Genomic DNA, 17,350 nt, shown 5'->3' on the forward strand with positions numbered 1-17,350 from the left:
GCCCGTCATCAAGCGTTGTTCTGTCTACTCTGCTGCCTGTACTGATTCAGACCATAGAGACCACATGTAGTTAATGGCCAGCATTGCTATTAACTAATCAATTAAGTATCCGTGAGAAAGCAAACCAACACAACTTGCCTTGATGACTGTCTGGACTTTGAAAAGGCTTGGCGATCAATCGAGAGTCACTGTTTCAAGCATCTAGCATGTCCTCCATATGGCTCACCTCTGTGCTCGCTGTATACCAGCTAAGACAAGAACAAAATATGTGGCTGCTTTAGTGTGTACTCTAGCTCTCTGCAGCATAAAGTGCAGGTTGGTACTGTGTCCCCAACCAGAAATAGTTGCTTGTTATCATGTCTCTGATCTTCTGAGGACAGGCACAAAAGGCTTTTGGGACTCGGCTCAAAGGGTTCTACAAAGAGACTTAGTGAAAAACAGGAGCGATAGTGGTCGATAGCTAATGATCTCTGGGAGATTTAAAGTGACTTGGGTGCATGAAACTGGGTTAACTGTTCTATGAAGAGCTATGATTGTCACCAAGTTCTGTTGGGATGTGTCGGAGATGGATTTGTTAATTAATTAATTACCTTATGTAATACAAATGTTAATTAGGTAGTATGATGATCTAGTATTTTATCATGATCCATATTTGTTAGGAAGAGTGGAAAGAGGCCATGGTTACCTTAAAGACATTTTATACTTTGTTTAACCCTAGAGGCTATAGTGAGTAGAAAGCAGATGTTAGGATAGAATAAGTTGCCTGCCTGGCTGATACCAAACTCAAAGTCCTCCTGACTGCAGTGTCTGGCGAGGAGGCTTTGATGTTGTTGGCACAATGTCCCCTTAAGATGGGACTCAGCTCGTTTTACACCAGGGAGTCTTTACAATAAGAGTCTGTTATACCTATCATTATTTATTTGTATGGAGTCACATAGGCAGGTAGAGTGGAATTATAGTGCAGGTACACATGGCTACACTTGCAACTGGTAAACTGACTTCGATTTGTGAGTTGTATAACATGTGTAACATAATATTTGTAACATAATTACAATAATAACATATTTGTAATATAATATTTGTAAACAAACTCAAATAGATTGTGGCTAAACCTCCTCTCACTAATGAATTGGTTTATTACCTAGTTATCTGAGTTTATTTGCAAATCCTTGAAATCGTGCATTCTGCAGACAGGTAGTTGTAAGTCCACCTGTACCTACACTGTCATTCCACTTTTCCTATGTAACTACTGTGGACATACTAATAGGTAATTACGGACACGTTTTGTAGTGTGACTGATGTGGTTTATCCATTTCTCATCTAGAAAAAAAGCAGCAGTGCTGGATGTTTAGGGAACACCAATAGCATCTGTGCTTCAAAATAGGGTGGCAGGTAGCTTAGTGGGTAAGAGCGTTGTGCCAGTAACCGAAAGGTCGCTGGTTCTAATCCCCGAGCCGACTAGGTGAAAAATCTGTCGATGTGCCCTTAAGCAAGGCACTTAACCCTAATTGCTCCTGTAAGTCGCTCTGGATAAGAGCGTCTGCTAAATGACTAAAATGTAAATGTAAATGTACAATATGGACGGCCCAGAAGAGTAGATCAAAGGTACAGTTATGTCAAGGTTATGTCAACGAGGTTCTCAGAAAATAAATAAAAATTACGAAATTGCAGCAAGTCATAGCATGTCTATGGCAAAGATTACACATTAACTGAACTACAAATATTGAAAGACTGATTCCCTGGTAGCTTATGACCGCAGTTACAGATGTAGGATCTTAATTTGATCACTCTTTTGTTGCTGAGAAATGTAGATGAGCTTTGTGATTTACATAAATTCACAGAAAAACCACACTAACACATGGTTATATTAACAGTTTTGCACTTTTGATGTAACCTAGGCTAATAGCCTAACCAAGCAACATTATGGACTAAGCGATCAAATCCTGTTGCTGCAGGATTATTTCTGCTGTTACAATATAGGTCAAATTAAGATCCTACATATGTATCCTCAAATACGTTTAATTTGTTTTATCAGGTCAATATCGGGGATGGGACAAGAGATAAACAACATTACATAACAACATTGGACGGCATTACAAATGCCTTTTTTTTGTATTTTATCCAACTCATGTTTGCACCAGAGAGAAGATTTGAGAAATGATATAATTCACTTGTTGACAACTTGGCAGTTCAATAGAGTGGATGTACTACTACTCAGATCCAGTTATCATTGACAACTTGGCAGTTCAATACAGTGGGGATAATACAACTCAGGGTCAGTTAAAACTATGCAGAAAGACATTTCACAGGTGAAAAAGATCTCAAATTGATACGATATGGCTTGGGAAGGTTGTTCCTTCTACTGACCTTAGCCAATAGATAATTATATAAGATAACCTTTGGGATAATAACAAGGCCTCTGATGACCTGAAAAAAAAAAACATTTTTCCCCAAAAAATGATGCTAAGATAAAACAATGTGATGGTTGCAAAAAAGCTCTTTGAGTAATGGTAACATGTTATGAACTGTACATTACACGTCTGTTTAATTATATAAGTATTTTTTGGTTGATTGCGAACATAGATTGCTAAGATGTCAAATGACTGTTTTTACCTTTTTACATCCAGTGAGTTTACCTAAGAGAAGGTAAACAAGAACGGTTTGGACAAAAAATAACAAGGTAACTAATGTAAAATATATTTTGTCCGTAAAATGCAGATAGGTTCAGAACTTTTGTGAAACAGCACAGTTGAAAAATATATGGCAAATAGAAGTCTAAAATGGATGGTCTTCAGAAATAAATGGGAGGGGTAGAGGGTAGCTGAAGGATGGGGCTAAAAACAAACAAAAGATAACTATTGTAAAATATACTATGTCCGTAAAATGTATATAGTATGTATAAGCTGGAAGTAGAAGCCTAAGTGTTGTTGTCCATTAGTTTACTCCAATTAGGGGAGGGGTGGTAGGGTTAGGGGAAAATAATAAAGGAAAATATATTTATACAATATCTATCTTTTAAATATTTACAACAACAAAAAATATGGAGGATTGGAAATGATGCAGACAATTACATTGATGGAAGCTGCAATATTAAAGATGATCCCCCCTTGAGTAGGTGTCCCCCCCTCCCCTCCTCCCTGGTTTGGATGGCGCAAAAGGAGGTGGGCTGGATGTTGAAATATGCCAATAACATGACGTGGTGTAGAGTCCTTAAATACCTGGGTTTTCATAGAGATAGTTTTATTACACCAACGGAATAGGATAAAATCTTTGCTTTCATTTTGGATCATTTGGATAACAATGAGTGGTGGATGTCCTTACTTCGAGAAAAAGCACTTGTATGCGATCATTATTGCATTTCAAATTCTGTTTTTATTCAAATGTTTGTGACATTTCAAAGACATCATATAATTGAGCTGGATGCTAAATAAATTATCTTTATCATTATTATGAATTGTATGACATTAGCTAATCAATGCCTATAAATATGTATTGTCATTCCCCAGGTTATTCAAGAGCAAGCTGCATCTGAACGAGGAGGAGGTAGATGACTCTCAAGAAGGAATTAACAAGGCCAGCAAAGGTGGTATCATCTATGGTGACTACCTTCAGGTAAAGAATTCTCTATCTTCATCTAACTAGCTTCACCTAACTTCATCTTCTACAAGGTTTCTGACATAGTATCTTGTCTTCTGCAGATGGAAGCTTATTCCTTAGCCTATATGCTCCATCCCTTATAGGCTAACATAAGGGATACTGGAAGTACAATTTTAATTTGTGTTAGCTGTAGTACTAAATGTTATTAGTTTTGTTCCATTATAGCTTGACAAGGTTGTGACGGCCCAAGTTCTTCAGAGTGAACTGAAAGGGAACAAGATCCACGATGAACATCTTTTCATTGTCACCCATCAAGGTAAAGTATATGTTTGTGGTCAAATATCATCAAGATTTGAGAATCAATAGAGGAATTGTAGTCATAGTATGCATGCATGCCCTTATGTTCTGTTTGAAATCCAGTCAATTCAAGAAATACATCTAACCCTTTCATTGTGGTTGCACCTACTTTTGGATGATTTGAATAGGAATTCACTATCAACTTGCCATCAACAAATTATAAATGTCATTGCATTGCAAAGGTGGGACATTATGATTAATTGCATTTTTATTATTTTATTTCAGCATATGAACTCTGGTTCAAGCAGATTCTATGGGAACTGGATTCAGTGCGAGAGATTTTCATCAGTGGACATGTAAGTACCTCAGAAAGCAAGAGTACCCTGCCAAAAGCTTTATTTGTGTAATAAAAGTTAGAAAATTGGTTGATTTCAATCCCAGCAATGTGTTTATTCTTATTTTTATTAAAGGTACACTACCAGTCAAAAGTTTGGACACACCTACTCATTCAAGGGTTTTTCTTTATTTTTACTATTCTTTACATTGTAGAATAATAGTGAAGACATCAAAACTATGAAATAACACATATGGAATCATGTAGAAACAAATCAAAATATATTTTATATTTGAGATTCTTCAAATAGCCACCCTTTGCCTTGATTACAACTTTGCACACTCTTGGCATTCTCTCAACCAGCTTCATGAGGTAGTCACCTGGAATGTATTTCAATTAACAGGTGTGCCTTCTTAAAAGTTAATTTGTGGAATTGATTTCCTTCTTATTGCGTTTGAGCCAATCAGTTGTGTTGTGACAAGGTAGGAGGGGTATACAGAAGATAGCCCTATTTGGTAAAAGACCAAGTCCATATTATGGCAAGAACAGCTCAAATAAGCAAAGAGAAACGACAGTCCATCATTACTTTAAAACATGGAGTTCAGTCAATACGGAATATCTCAAGAACTTGGAAGTTTCTTCAAGTGCAGTCACAAAAACCATTAAGCGCTATGATGAAACTGGCTCTCATGACGACCGCCACAGGAATGGAAGACCCAGAGTTACCTCTGCTGCAGAGGATAAGTTCATTAGAGTTACCAGCCTAAATAAATGCTTCACAGAGTTCAAGTAACAGACACATCTCAACATCAACTGTTCAGAGGAGACTGTGTGAATCAGGCCTTCATGGTCGAATTTCTGCAAAGAAACCACTACTAAAGGACACTAATAAGAAGAAGAGACCTGCTTGGGCCAAGAAACACGAGCAATGGACATTAGACCGGTGGAAATGTGTCCTTTGGTCTGCAGTCCAAATTGGAAATGTTTGGTTCAAACCGCCGTGGCTTTGTGAGACGTGATGTGGGTGAACGGATGATCTCCGCATGTGTAGTTCCCACCGTAAAGCATGGAGGAGGAGGTGTTATGGTGCTTTGCTGGTGACACTGTCTGTGATTTATTTAGAATTCAAGGCACACTTAACCAGCATGGCTACCACATACATTTACATTTTAGTCATTTAGCAGACACTCTTATCCAGAGTGACTTACAGTTAGTGAGTGCATACATTATATATATATATTTTTTCATACTGGCCCCCCGTGGGAATCCAACCCACAACCCTGGCGTTGCAAACGCCATGCTCTACCAACTGAGCTACATCCCTGCCGGCCATTCCCTCCCCTACCCTGGACGACGCTGGGCCAATTGTGCGCCGCCCCACATCAGTCTGTAGCGATACACCATCCCATCTGGTTTGGGCTTAGTGGGACTATCATTTGTTTTTCAACAGGACAATGACCCAACACACCTCCAGGCTGTGTAAGGGCTATTTTACCAAGAAGGAGAGTGATGGAGTGCTGCATCAGATGACCTGGCCTCCACAATCCCCTGACCTCAACCCAATTGAGATGGTTTGGGATGAGTCGGACAGCAGAGTGAAGGAAAAGCAGCCAACAAGTGCTCAACATATGTGGGAACTCCTTCAAGACTGTTGGAAAAGCACTCCAGGTGAAGCTGGTTGAGAGAATGCCAAGAGTGTGCAAAGCTGTCATCAAGGCAAAGGGTGGCTATTTGAAGAATCTCAAATATAAAATATATTTTGATTTGTTTAACACTTCTTTGGTTACTACATGATTCCATATGTGTTATTTCATAGTTTTGATATCTTCACTATTATTCTACGATGTAAAAAATAGTAAAAATTAAAACCCTTGAATGAGTAGGTGTGTCCAAACTTTTGACCGGTATTGTATATTCTAGAATTTAAAGTTGCTATTGTGTACATTAAATTGTGGCTTGATTCAAATACAATACGAGTCAATGTTTTACCTCATTAAACCATGAAATATAAGCAATGTCAATAACCTAAACCTTTGTTCGTGGGTGTGAAGAGGTGTGCTTCTTTCTGTCCAATATGATCAAATTGCAGCACATCTAGAGGACAAAAAGTTATAGAGCTAATCTTTAAAATGGTAATGTTTCACCAGGTTCGTGATGAACGCAACATGCTGAAGGTCAACACCCGCATACATAGGATCGTTATGATCTTCAAGCTGCTGGTCGACCAGTTCTCCGTGCTCGAGACAATGACGGCCTTGGACTTCTATGAATTCAGGTATGCCCCATAGATAACATTTAGCTTGTATAAACCTTTGTAAACCTCATAAAGTGATACCCTCTTTACAATTGTAACACTCATTACTCTTGTGTGTTGTAGAGAGTACCTGTCCCCTGCCTCCGGGTTCCAAAGTCTCCAGTTCCGTCTGTTGGAGAACAAGATTGGGGTCCTTGACAACCTGAGGGTCCCCTACAACAGGCGTCACTACAGGGACAACTTCAAAGGACATGAGAGTGAGATGCTGCTCAGTTCTGAGAAGGAGCCTTGTCTGCTGAAATTGGTGGAGGTGTGTGAGATGCACTACTGAAAAATTACTGAAACATATGAAAAGAGATACTGTTTGAATACTTGATATCATAGCAGAATTGAGTAATACTGTTTGTTGTTCTATTCAGAAATGGCTGGAAAGGACCCCAGGTCTTGACGGGGATGGGTTCAACTTTTGGAAAAAACTGGAAGCCAACATCTTTGAAGGATTGTGTATTGAAAAAAAGAAAATCGCGGTATGGGCTCTTTTAAAATAATCTAGTACAAAAAACTTGCCACAACATTATTTATAAGGTTACTTAAATATAAAATAATCTGACCAAAAGCTATGATCTTATTTGTCCTTTTGGCAGAAAATGCCAGACTCTGAAGAGAAGGAGGAGATGATGGAAGAGCTGACAAAGCAAAAAGAGCTCTTCACTTCTCTGTTTGACATCAAAAGACATGAGCATCTTTTGAGCAAAGGTGAGTACCTGCATCCAGGCTGAGCATCTAACACCAACTGCCTCAACAATTCACTATCCATAATTAGTTTAAAACTACAGATCCCAGGTCTAAGAAACCATCTCACTTCCTGTTGTTTGACCAGGTGAGAGACGGATCTCCTACAAGGCTCTCCAAGGAGCTCTGATGATTTACTTCTACAGGTAAGGAGGGTTTCTTACAGCTTAGACAGGCTTATGTTTGGTCACCATTTGAGATGTCATTATTACATTGTGGATTGTTCTGTTATTTTTAGGGAGGAGCCCAGGTTCCAGGTCCCCTTCCAACTTCTGTCCAACCTGATGGACATTGATACCCACATGACAAAATGGAGATGTAAGTTACATCCAAAGACATATCGTATGTAAAGAACAGTTCACTTCATCATTGTTTACATCTACAGGTGTCCCTTACACCATTTGTATTTCGTACTAGATAACATGCTTTCAACTGTCTAGAGTATCATTGATCTGAAACAGTTGAAATGACAAGTGCAATATTTCTCCTGTGTCTCAGACAACCACGTGTGCATGGTGCACAGAATGATTGGTAGCAAAGCAGGCACTGGAGGCTCCTCTGGCTACCACTACCTGCGCTCTACTGTCAGGTATGTCATCTATGATTAGCTAGTGAAATTAACCGGATCCAAAGCAATCCAGAGCTACTGTCAAGCACATGCACTTCTACCCCTTCAAGGAGCTAAGTAGGTGTTTGGTCTTCTCTCTCACACAGTGATCGCTACAAAGTCTTTGTGGATCTCTTCAACCTGGCCACGTTTTTGATACCTCGCCACTGGGTGCCCAAGCTGGACCCCAACAAGCACACCTTCCTGTTCACTGCAGAGTACTGTGACAGCTCCTACTGCAGTAGTGAGGATTCAGACTAGAACCTGTTAACTGTCTAGTGGTCCGTTCAGATGGAGGAAAGGTGACAAGGAAAGGAAGCCACTTTAGACTATGTAGACACACACTAGGCCCAGGGTGCATCATATAATATATATATATAAAATATATAGCATTTATTTATAATGGGACAAGTAACATAGTATATCATAACCACATTAGCTGACTGCATGTATATATTGTTTATATAATTATTTCATGTTTATAAAGTATATATTGTTTATATAATATTGTGCTGTATTTAAAGTAGGAAAGAATTTGATCTCTGTACATAGCCTAATGAATGATAATCATGAACTGACCCATCTACTTTGGGTTATTCTGAATGGCTACCCTAAAGAAGCCTATTGTTAATCTTTTTTAGAGTAATATGTTTTTGTACAGTACTTCGATATTGGTGCATTGGGTGTTTTTATGTGATGTCAGAAAAATTACCTGTAGACTTTATTCAACATATAATTGATCACAGGACTGCAAAGAAATATATTTTATTGTATCAGAAGAATATAAAATATATCTGTCTCAATAAAAATACAGTATTGAAAAGGTTGCCAGGAAATGACTTCTGACCTCCATGGGAATCGTCTTGAAAATAATTCCTTCAAGAGTTGAATGAGAATTTGGCAGTGGTGAACACATGAATGAATCCCTTCAGAAAAAACATCAATGTCATCCATGGCTCACACAATCACAGGAAGACAGCAGTCACAGAGTCTGCAATACCTACAGAAAGGATAGATTTGACATAGAAACATAACTTTGAAATGATTGACAAGTCATTTCCACAGCAAATATGCACAAACCATTGATAGTCACTCACTGCAAAAAAAAAACAATGAATTCCTCCAATAAAGACTGATTAAGATGAGCCCATCACACACAGTCTACAGTGTGAAGGAGACTGTGGCTCAATCCCTGCCTGTCATGCAAGAGGTTGTGTGTTAAAACATCACCTTGTGACCGTCTGTGTACGTTGCAGGAACTCTCAATGTCAAACATATGCTGGGTAGTGCTAGCAGTGTGAAGGAGTCTGTGGCTCTGGTGTAAGAATCTCACCCCATATGCACGAGGTTGTAGGTTCAAACCTGATCACGACACAGGCCAGATACTCTCTGCCCATCAAATGTCACAGGGCCAACTTTCCATCTGTGTCAATACCACCACACTCAGGAGCTCTGTATGGATTCGAACCACCAACGTGCTTACTGGGGGAGCGCCATACACCTGAGCTACGAGTCCTTCACACTACAGACGGGTCTCTAAGTAAATTTGTCATGAACAAATGCAGAAGAAAAGCCCAAGAGGTTCAGACCGACAGGGAATCAAGGTGTGTTTACACCAGGTATATTAACATGATTTGCCAACTGTTCATGGCTCGGTGCGTCTATAAATGGTATTTAAACACTTCTCTTTCCATCAACTCACAATTAGATCATACCGTCTGCAGAATGTGGATAGGAACTGCACTTGTTGGTGGATGCAGCTTTGATTGAATCTCTGCTTAGTTGTTGTAGTCAATATCATCCAGGAAATATGTTTTGGGTATTCTTACATATGAAACGCTATTGGTCCTCTGTAGCTCAACTGGTAGAGCACGGCGCTTGTAACGCCAAGGTAGTGGGTTCGATCCCCGGGACCACCCATACACAAAAATGTATGCACGCATGACTGTAAGTCGCTTTGGATAAAAGCGTCTGCTAAATGGCATATTATTATTATTATTATTATTGTTTTAGATTTTAAAGGCCCAGTGCAGTCAAAAACGTGATTTTCCTGTGTTTATCTATATTTATTTATTTATTTTTACACTATGAGGTTGGAATAATACTGTGAAAATTATGATAATGCTCTTTTAGTGTAAGAGCTGTTTGAAAAGACAGACAGAACTTTCAGCCTGTTTTGGTGGGATGGAGTTTTGGCCTGCCTGGTGACATCACCAGGTATTAAATTAGTTAATATACCAATAAGAAAGAGAGTTCCAAACCTCTCTGCCAACAACAGCTCATTTTCAGTGTTCCCGTCCCCACTGAGACCATACCAGACAGTTCTCAAACTAAATTATTGCTTGAGAAATTGGGGAAACACTCTTTTCATGCCACTTCAATACCAAAGTGAATTTTTCTTGGCAGGTTAGGAGAGTTAACGAAGCAAGTTTGGAGAATTAACGTAGCAGGTTAGGATAATTAACGTAGCAGGTTAGGAGCATTAACGTAGCAGGTTAGGAAAATTAACGTAGCAGGTTAGGAGACTGAAGTTAAGGTTAGGAAAAGGGTTAGGGTTAGTGAAAATGCTCCCCTATCCTGCTACAAAATTCACTTTTTATCGAAGTGGCGTGAAAAGTGTGTCCCTGAGAAATTGCTCTTTGCTAAGAAGCTTTTTGTTTCTTTTTGACCATTTTAATTGAAAACAATCACAGTAAGGTAGTTAATTGTTCTCCAGAAATGATTTGATATTGAGATAAAAACAGCTGCATTGGACCTTTAAATGAAAAGAGCTCTTAGACTATAAAACATTGTATTGACATTATGCCTAGGCAAATTCCAGGACAATGTTGCTTCAGGCAGTGTAAACTGTGTACTATAGGTGTAAATAAATTCAAACTCACCACAAACATTGCCTCCCATTTTAATGTAAACATAACCTTCGTTACCCCATGATGTTCCCCATGAGTTTTGTACTATCCAGTATGGCACCTCACCTGAAACAGAGGGTACAATGTTTAGAATGTTCAGTCACACACTATGAACACTGCTGTAAACAAGTATTCCATGCATATGAAATTGGCATGATATCAAAAATGTAATAAAATGTCAAAATAATGACAGAATTCACATCAACTACAAACTGTCTCTGAGTGTGTCTTGTTTGTGTGCGTCTTGTGTGTTTTACTTTGTTTATTTGTGTGTGTGTGTGTGTCTGAGTGTGTGTCTGTGGGTGCCCAGATTAATGCATATTTAGTGAGTGAATGGAATACCTGTGGTGTCGTAACCAGTGACCAGCACAGCGTGGTTGGCATGGTGGCAGGAGCAGTGGTGCTGCATGATGCCACCCAGATAGTCCTGCCAACTGATGGCATCCACAGTCACAGCCAGGGGTCCCCACTCCACCAACCTGCCCATCATAGCCTCCTCACACCCACTAGAGAAAACACCACAGACACCCCACCGGGCAAAGACATAAGATCAACATCCACTTTTGGTTGATGTTTAATTGAATTAATTGTCCAAATGTAATTTAAAAACCTTTTGTTGATTTGTGGTTGACATCTGGGTTAAAAAGAGACCGGCCAGGATTCAATCCGATGGTGGACTTGGACAATGCACCATGTAAAGGTCATTTCCTATTGAGCAGACGTGCAGTGTTTACCGTGAATGTGGTCTTTGCAAACAGGGGAACATTGCCTTTGAAATGTGCATTGTGGACTAAGCGCGAACGGATTGAATCCCAGCCAAAATGAGACAAAAACTGTGAACGTTGACACATTAAACCACTTAGCCTCATTGATGCATCATTACTATACCCACACAGTAGAAGGTTGATACATAATCCATTATTATATAATAAGTCAGGGATCAAAACACTATCTGACCTTGGACCCTTTTTTCTGACAACGTAACCAGACTACGACAAACACCTTTAACCAGAGCTCAGAGTTCTTCCTGGGTCGGGAAGTATGAGGGAGAAGGGAGCAACGCTAAGCTATAAGAAAATTAACATAGCTGTAAAAACAAAAGAGGAGTAACAAAAAAAGCTAGTCCAAACCCAGGTTAAAGAGGTTTACCAGAAGGTTCACCAAGGTTAAAGATGCATGGAACAACAACAGCACAGTGAAAGACCTTCAGCAGTGTACGTGTGTAAATAAGAACGTCCCTATTCAGTGACCATCAACATCACATGTTGTTTTGAGTCAGCAGTGTAACCACAGGAATAAGTTAGTAGATGTCTGAATAAACAACAGGGTATGAGTGTCGGGGACACATGGCAGCGGGAACCTCTGTGTTAATGACCCGTCTCTGTCTACAGCATGTTAGTCTGGTAAACAGTGATATTGAGTCTGAATCTCAACCCTCTGAACCTTTGGTGCATGAAAACATTCTACTCCTGCTCAGAATAGTACCAATGCACTTACATTTTAGCAGATGCTCTTATCCAGAGCGACTTACAGGAGCAATTACGGTTAAGTGCCTTGCTCAAGGGCACAGACAGATCTTTCACCTAGACGGCTTGGGGATTCGAACCAGCGACCTTTCGGTTACTGGCCCAATGCTCTTACAACGCTTGGCTACCTGCCTCCCTCAACTTGGGAATATACTGTAAAAGAGTCCCCGCTGTATCGTTACACATTTCCGAAAGAACATTGGAGTATTTGTACTTACTTGTGCAGACGGTCTTGTTAATATGTAATTATAAACTGGGTGGTTCGAGCCCTGAATGCTGATCGGCTGACAGCTGTGGTATATCAGACCGTATACCATGGGTATGACAAAACATTTATTTGTACTGCTCTAATTATGTTGGTAACCAGTTTATAATAGTAATAAGGCACCTCAGGGGTTTGTGATATATGGCCAATATACCACGGCTAAGGGCTGTGTCCAGGCACTCCGCATTGCGTCGTGCATAACAGCTCTTAGCCGTGGTATATTGGCCATATATCACACCTCCTCGGGCCTTATTGCTTAGCTATACGACTGTGCTATATGCCAAGTCACAGTCATATATGACTTTATAAAAAAATTATAAAAAAGGTGTTGACCCTCTTATACCTGAAATCATGGGCAGCAAAGTCCTTCACCAAAACACCATCATGTGACTGAGAAAATAAATGGCAAATCCCAGTCTCTGCCTTATATGGGTATTCTGACTGTTTCACCAACTTAACCCTAGTCTGAAAGAAAAGGACAGGGAGAAGCCAATTCAATGCATATGTATGCTACATGTATAAATCATTTCATGTTGAATAATCTTGTTGATTAAAATGCATACAGTAGTCATCTAACTGTAGAAATCACCATCACTTCTAAATAATCAATGACAAACATTTGATATTACAGGAAATGCTTAAAAGGCCTCAGAAAAACATATCTGGACCTGTTTCAGCCAGCTCAAGGCCCTTGTAATGGAGCCTCCATTGCAGCCCTGGTTCTTGTAGGAACAGTCAATGACTTGTTGCACACTGAGCTGTTTCAATGGCTGGCCTGCTTTGGAATAGACTGACTCTATGGCGCCCACAACACTGAACGCCCAGCAACCTCCACACTGCAATGAGAGATACTGGGTATCAAGCATCGGCATTTAACATTATAGGAGAGACATTTACATGAAAATCAAAATATCCAAATAAATTGTTAATATACTTTATAACAAATAGAGATATGTCAGCAATATGTGATTTGATGTGGAATGTGTGGAATTTATGCAGTATGTGGATTTCTAATTATGAAAACAATGTCCATGTGTCATGCGATAGATAGTATGACTATAACATGGTTCTCCACTGCCATCTACTGACTGTAGTGGAAATGTTGAACAAAAATGCAAAGTTACTGTGGTAAGTCTCATACCAGACGGGATAAGGTTAAGGTGACACAACATAACACCTACATACATGATTGTCTAGAGTTTTTTCCTCATAGAAGTTCATACAAAGTGAGTTTTTTAACTCCTATGAGGCGATAACCTCTAGACAGAGTTCAAAGTCAACTTCAATAAGGAAGTGTGTCACCTCGAAAAGTTAAGTATGTTGATTTCTTAAGGAAAAAGGAAGCTCTTACTGCTTGTTGATTCTGTACTGGGCCGACTGCAGTCTTGTCCCTCCAGTCAAACTTGGCAGGCAGTCCCTCTGTCTTAAGTCCTGAGTAGGGAGGGACTGTTTCAGCTGTGGCAGTCAAATACAGTTCTGTAGAGAAAAACCAATTACATTTCAGTGTTCAAGTTGGCTATAGCCATCGTCTTACAGTTAATGTGGTGTTTGGTTAGCCTCCATGTTTATTTTGGTTTAAATATCAACTTAATAATAAATACTAACCCAGTCAATGAGTTTTGATCACTGGGAAACAAATACATTAATTGTTTTGCGTATTATTACCTCTGAATTCATTTATTGCTAAATCCGAGAACTGGTTAATGCCATATTTTGCGGAGTCTTTGTCTGTTGAGAATGAGTTCAGGTATGCATGCCTTTTGATGGAATTCTGCAACAGACCACAATGTCACTGTACATGTCACTGTAGGCTAACTCTCATGGCATTTCCAGAAGGTAGAACAATAGTTTTACCCCCCACTTCATTTATTTCTTACTTGACAAACATATATTTCAAAACTTTTATAAACCTATATCCTTCCCTCTTCCTACGCAAATCACCTTAGTCTCTCTCTTCTGACAGAGTGCACGCGCACAGCTGCTAATAGAAATACGAAAAAGCTGAAACATCGACAGGCCTACCTTAAAATAAGATCTGCGCCGATGATAATAATCGCTGTGGAGTTTATAACTCCGATGAAATATTTCCCTAAACGACTCGAAATCAACATCAGTGACTGCAGAGCAGTTGGACTTCCTGACAGTTTGCCAAACGCCACTTCTACGAGCAACATCGGCAAAAGTAAGTAGGCCTAAGTTTAGGAGGAAAATGAGAAACAATGTAACACCCGTCATTTGAAGTGAAGGACAAACGACATTGTAGCCTAAAATATATACTTTTTAGGTCAATTTCCTCTTCACCTTCGCCATTTTTCTTATTCTCTGAGTTCAATTCAGGAGAATATACCTTTATACAGGAAATACCGCCACCTATTGAGTTTATAGATATAATGGATTTAGTGGACAATAGGGCCATGATAAATTATATAACGTTACAATAACGTTATGCATTGAGCATATTATCAAAAAAAAGTATAATGACAAAATGTATGTATTCCACCTGGACTTATATGGACATTATGAGATGAAGGTAGCCTATGGTTTTCTGGCAAGAGTCTTATCCACTTGAGGGCGCCTTAGTACAATTATTGCAAGCACTATTTTCAGAAGTCTATGAACATGTACTGTGTAGCCTATGTACTGTATGTATCCCATAGTGTGGTTGTGTAACGTTAAGAGTAGATCATTGAAAATGAAATCATCTTGCACGCTTTTATAGATTCGTTTTGTTTTTGTCCTAGCTGGTAATCAAGTCTATATTATTTTGAGGCCCAAACCATGTTTTTTTTATGACAAACCAACTAGGGGTAGGCAATGGCACCGTTTTTGACTCATACTTAGGTAGCCAATATCCAGAATCTCGGATGCTCAGTATGTTTTGCACCAGTTCAATTAAATGTTAGGCCGAACTGTTCCATGAATAAAATATGTTATTTCCCACTGTAGCCCAGTCTACATCCTCTCCATCTTATTGTTAATTTAGGGTCGTCCCATCTATTCTAAAAATGGAAAAGGAAATTGCATTATTGTCAAAAGATTTTCTGCCTGGCTTGCCTTCATAATTGCCGCAATTTGTTTGCTCTCCACTTTTACCAACCAGAGGAGTCTGTAGACCTAGATAACAAATATGTACATATTCTCTAGCCAAGTGAAAAACCATGTAGTCCTCCAAAAGTCAGCACTCCGCAATAACTTGTATGAAAATGTTAACCTCCTCTCTGATAGGCTATTGGGAAAGTAGAACACTTGTTACCGAGACTCCCATAGGCAATTTATCCCTAGTTGCAAAAGAGTGAAGTACTGTATTCCCCCACCAGGGGCGCAACTTTGGTTTTAGATGTGGGCGGGGACATATACAGTTGTGGTCAAAAGTTTTGAGAATGACACAAGTATTGGTCTTCACAAAGTTCGCTGCTTCAGTGTTATGAGATATTTTTCAGATGTTACTATGGTATACTGAAGTATAATTACAAGCATTCCATAAGTGTCAAAGGCTTTTATTGACAATTACATTAAGTTTATGCAAAGAGTCAATAATTGCAGTGTTGACCCTTCTTTTTCAAGACTTCTGCAATCCGCCCTGGCATGCTGTCAATTAACTTCTGGGCCACATCCTGACTGATGGCAGCCCATTCTTGCATAATCAATGCTTGGAGATTGTCAGAATTTGTGGGGTTTTGTTTGTCCACCCGCCTCTTGAGGATCGACCACAAGTTCTCAATGGGATTAAGGTCTGGGGAGTTTCCTGGCCATGGACCCAAAATGTTGATGTTTTGTTCCCTGAGCCACTTAGTTATCACTTTTGCCTTATGGCAAGGTGCTCCATCATGCTGGAAAAGGCATTGGTCATCACCAAACTGTTCTTGGATGGTTGGGAGAAGTTGCTCTCGGAGGATATGTTGGTACCATTCTTTATTCATGGCTGTGTTCTTAGGCAAAATTGTGAGTGAGCCCATTCCCTTGGCTGAGAAGCAACCCCACACATGAATGGTCTCAGGATGCTTTACTGTTGGCATGACACAGGACTGATGGTAGCGCTCACCTTGTCTTCTCCGGACAAGGTGTTTTCCCGGATGCCCCAAACAATCGGAAAGGGGATTCAGAGAAAATGACTTTACCCCAGTCCTCAGCAGTCCAATCCCTGTACCTTTTGCCAAATATCAGTCTGTCCCTGATGTTTTTCCTGGAGAGAAGTGGCTTCTTTGTTGCCCTTCTTGACACCAGACCATCCTCCAAATGTCTCGCCTCACTGTGCGTGCAGATGCACTCACAACTGCCTGCTGCCATTCCTGAGCAAACTCTGCACTGGTGGTGCCCCGATCCCGAAGCTGAATCAACTTTAGGAGACGGTCCTGGCGCTTGCTGGACTTTCTTGGGCGCCCTGACGCCTTCTTCACAACAATTAAACCTCTCTCCTTAAATGGTGATTTAGGTGCAATCTTACTAGCAGCAATATCCTTGCCTGTGAAGCCCTTTTTGTGCAAAGCAATGATGACGGCACGTGTTTCCTTGCAGGTAACCATGGTTAATAGAGGAAGAACAATGATTTCAAGCACCTCCCTTCTTTTAAAGCTTCCAGTCTGTTATTCTAACTCAATCAGCATGACAGAGTGATCTCCAGCCTTGTCCTCATCAACACTCTCACCTGTGTTAACGAGAGAATCACTGACATGATGGCAGCTGGTCCTTTTGTGGCAGGGCTGAAATTCAGTGGAAATGTTTTTTTGGGATTAAGTTCATTTTCATGGCAAAGAGGGACTTTGCAATTA

At 39.8% G+C, this 17,350-nt stretch overlaps 2 protein-coding genes across 2 annotated transcripts; one reads left to right on the top strand and one right to left on the bottom strand.

Moving 5' to 3' along the window:
- The first annotated feature begins 3,227 nt into the window (after positions 1 to 3,227).
- On the top strand, positions 3,228 to 8,708 carry tdo2a (tryptophan 2,3-dioxygenase a). Its single transcript, XM_041850521.1, has 12 exons — positions 3,228 to 3,338; positions 3,507 to 3,612; positions 3,823 to 3,913; positions 4,180 to 4,250; positions 6,376 to 6,503; positions 6,606 to 6,792; positions 6,902 to 7,009; positions 7,127 to 7,238; positions 7,363 to 7,420; positions 7,513 to 7,592; positions 7,773 to 7,863; positions 7,989 to 8,708. The coding sequence occupies exons 1-12, from the start codon at positions 3,301 to 3,303 to the stop codon at positions 8,140 to 8,142; spliced, it is 1,224 nt and encodes a 407-aa protein (XP_041706455.1). The 5' UTR covers positions 3,228 to 3,300; the 3' UTR covers positions 8,143 to 8,708.
- Positions 8,631 to 14,912, bottom strand: ctso (cathepsin O). Its single transcript, XM_041850536.1, has 8 exons — positions 14,604 to 14,912; positions 14,247 to 14,352; positions 13,933 to 14,057; positions 13,250 to 13,417; positions 12,925 to 13,046; positions 11,133 to 11,296; positions 10,764 to 10,856; positions 8,631 to 8,881 (listed from the first exon to the last, which is right to left on the bottom strand). The coding sequence occupies exons 1-8, from the start codon at positions 14,814 to 14,816 to the stop codon at positions 8,847 to 8,849; spliced, it is 1,026 nt and encodes a 341-aa protein (XP_041706470.1). The 5' UTR covers positions 14,817 to 14,912; the 3' UTR covers positions 8,631 to 8,846.
- Between the last annotated feature and the right edge of the window lie 2,438 nt (positions 14,913 to 17,350).

This window comes from Coregonus clupeaformis, chromosome 3, assembly GCF_020615455.1.
Source record: "Coregonus clupeaformis isolate EN_2021a chromosome 3, ASM2061545v1, whole genome shotgun sequence".
NCBI lineage: Eukaryota > Metazoa > Chordata > Actinopteri > Salmoniformes > Salmonidae > Coregonus > Coregonus clupeaformis.

Bases quoted from the DNA above. Each gene is read 5' to 3' on its own strand.
- tdo2a (XM_041850521.1), top strand. From the start codon at position 3,301: ATGAGTGGTGGATGTCCTTACTTCGAGAAAAAGCACTT. The intron at 7,010-7,126 runs GTATGGGCTCTT...TCCTTTTGGCAG, and splicing joins TTGAAAAAAAGAAAATCGCG to AAAATGCCAGACTCTGAAGA. The intron at 7,593-7,772 runs GTAAGTTACATC...CCTGTGTCTCAG, and splicing joins CCACATGACAAAATGGAGAT to ACAACCACGTGTGCATGGTG.
- ctso (XM_041850536.1), bottom strand. From the start codon at position 14,816: ATGACGGGTGTTACATTGTTTCTCATTTTCCTCCTAAACTTAGGCCTA. The intron at 14,058-14,246 runs GTAATAATACGC...TTTTCTCTACAG, and splicing joins AGCAATAAATGAATTCAGAG to AACTGTATTTGACTGCCACA. The intron at 13,047-13,249 runs GTCCAGATATGT...CTTTTCTTTCAG, and splicing joins CCTTGAGCTGGCTGAAACAG to ACTAGGGTTAAGTTGGTGAA.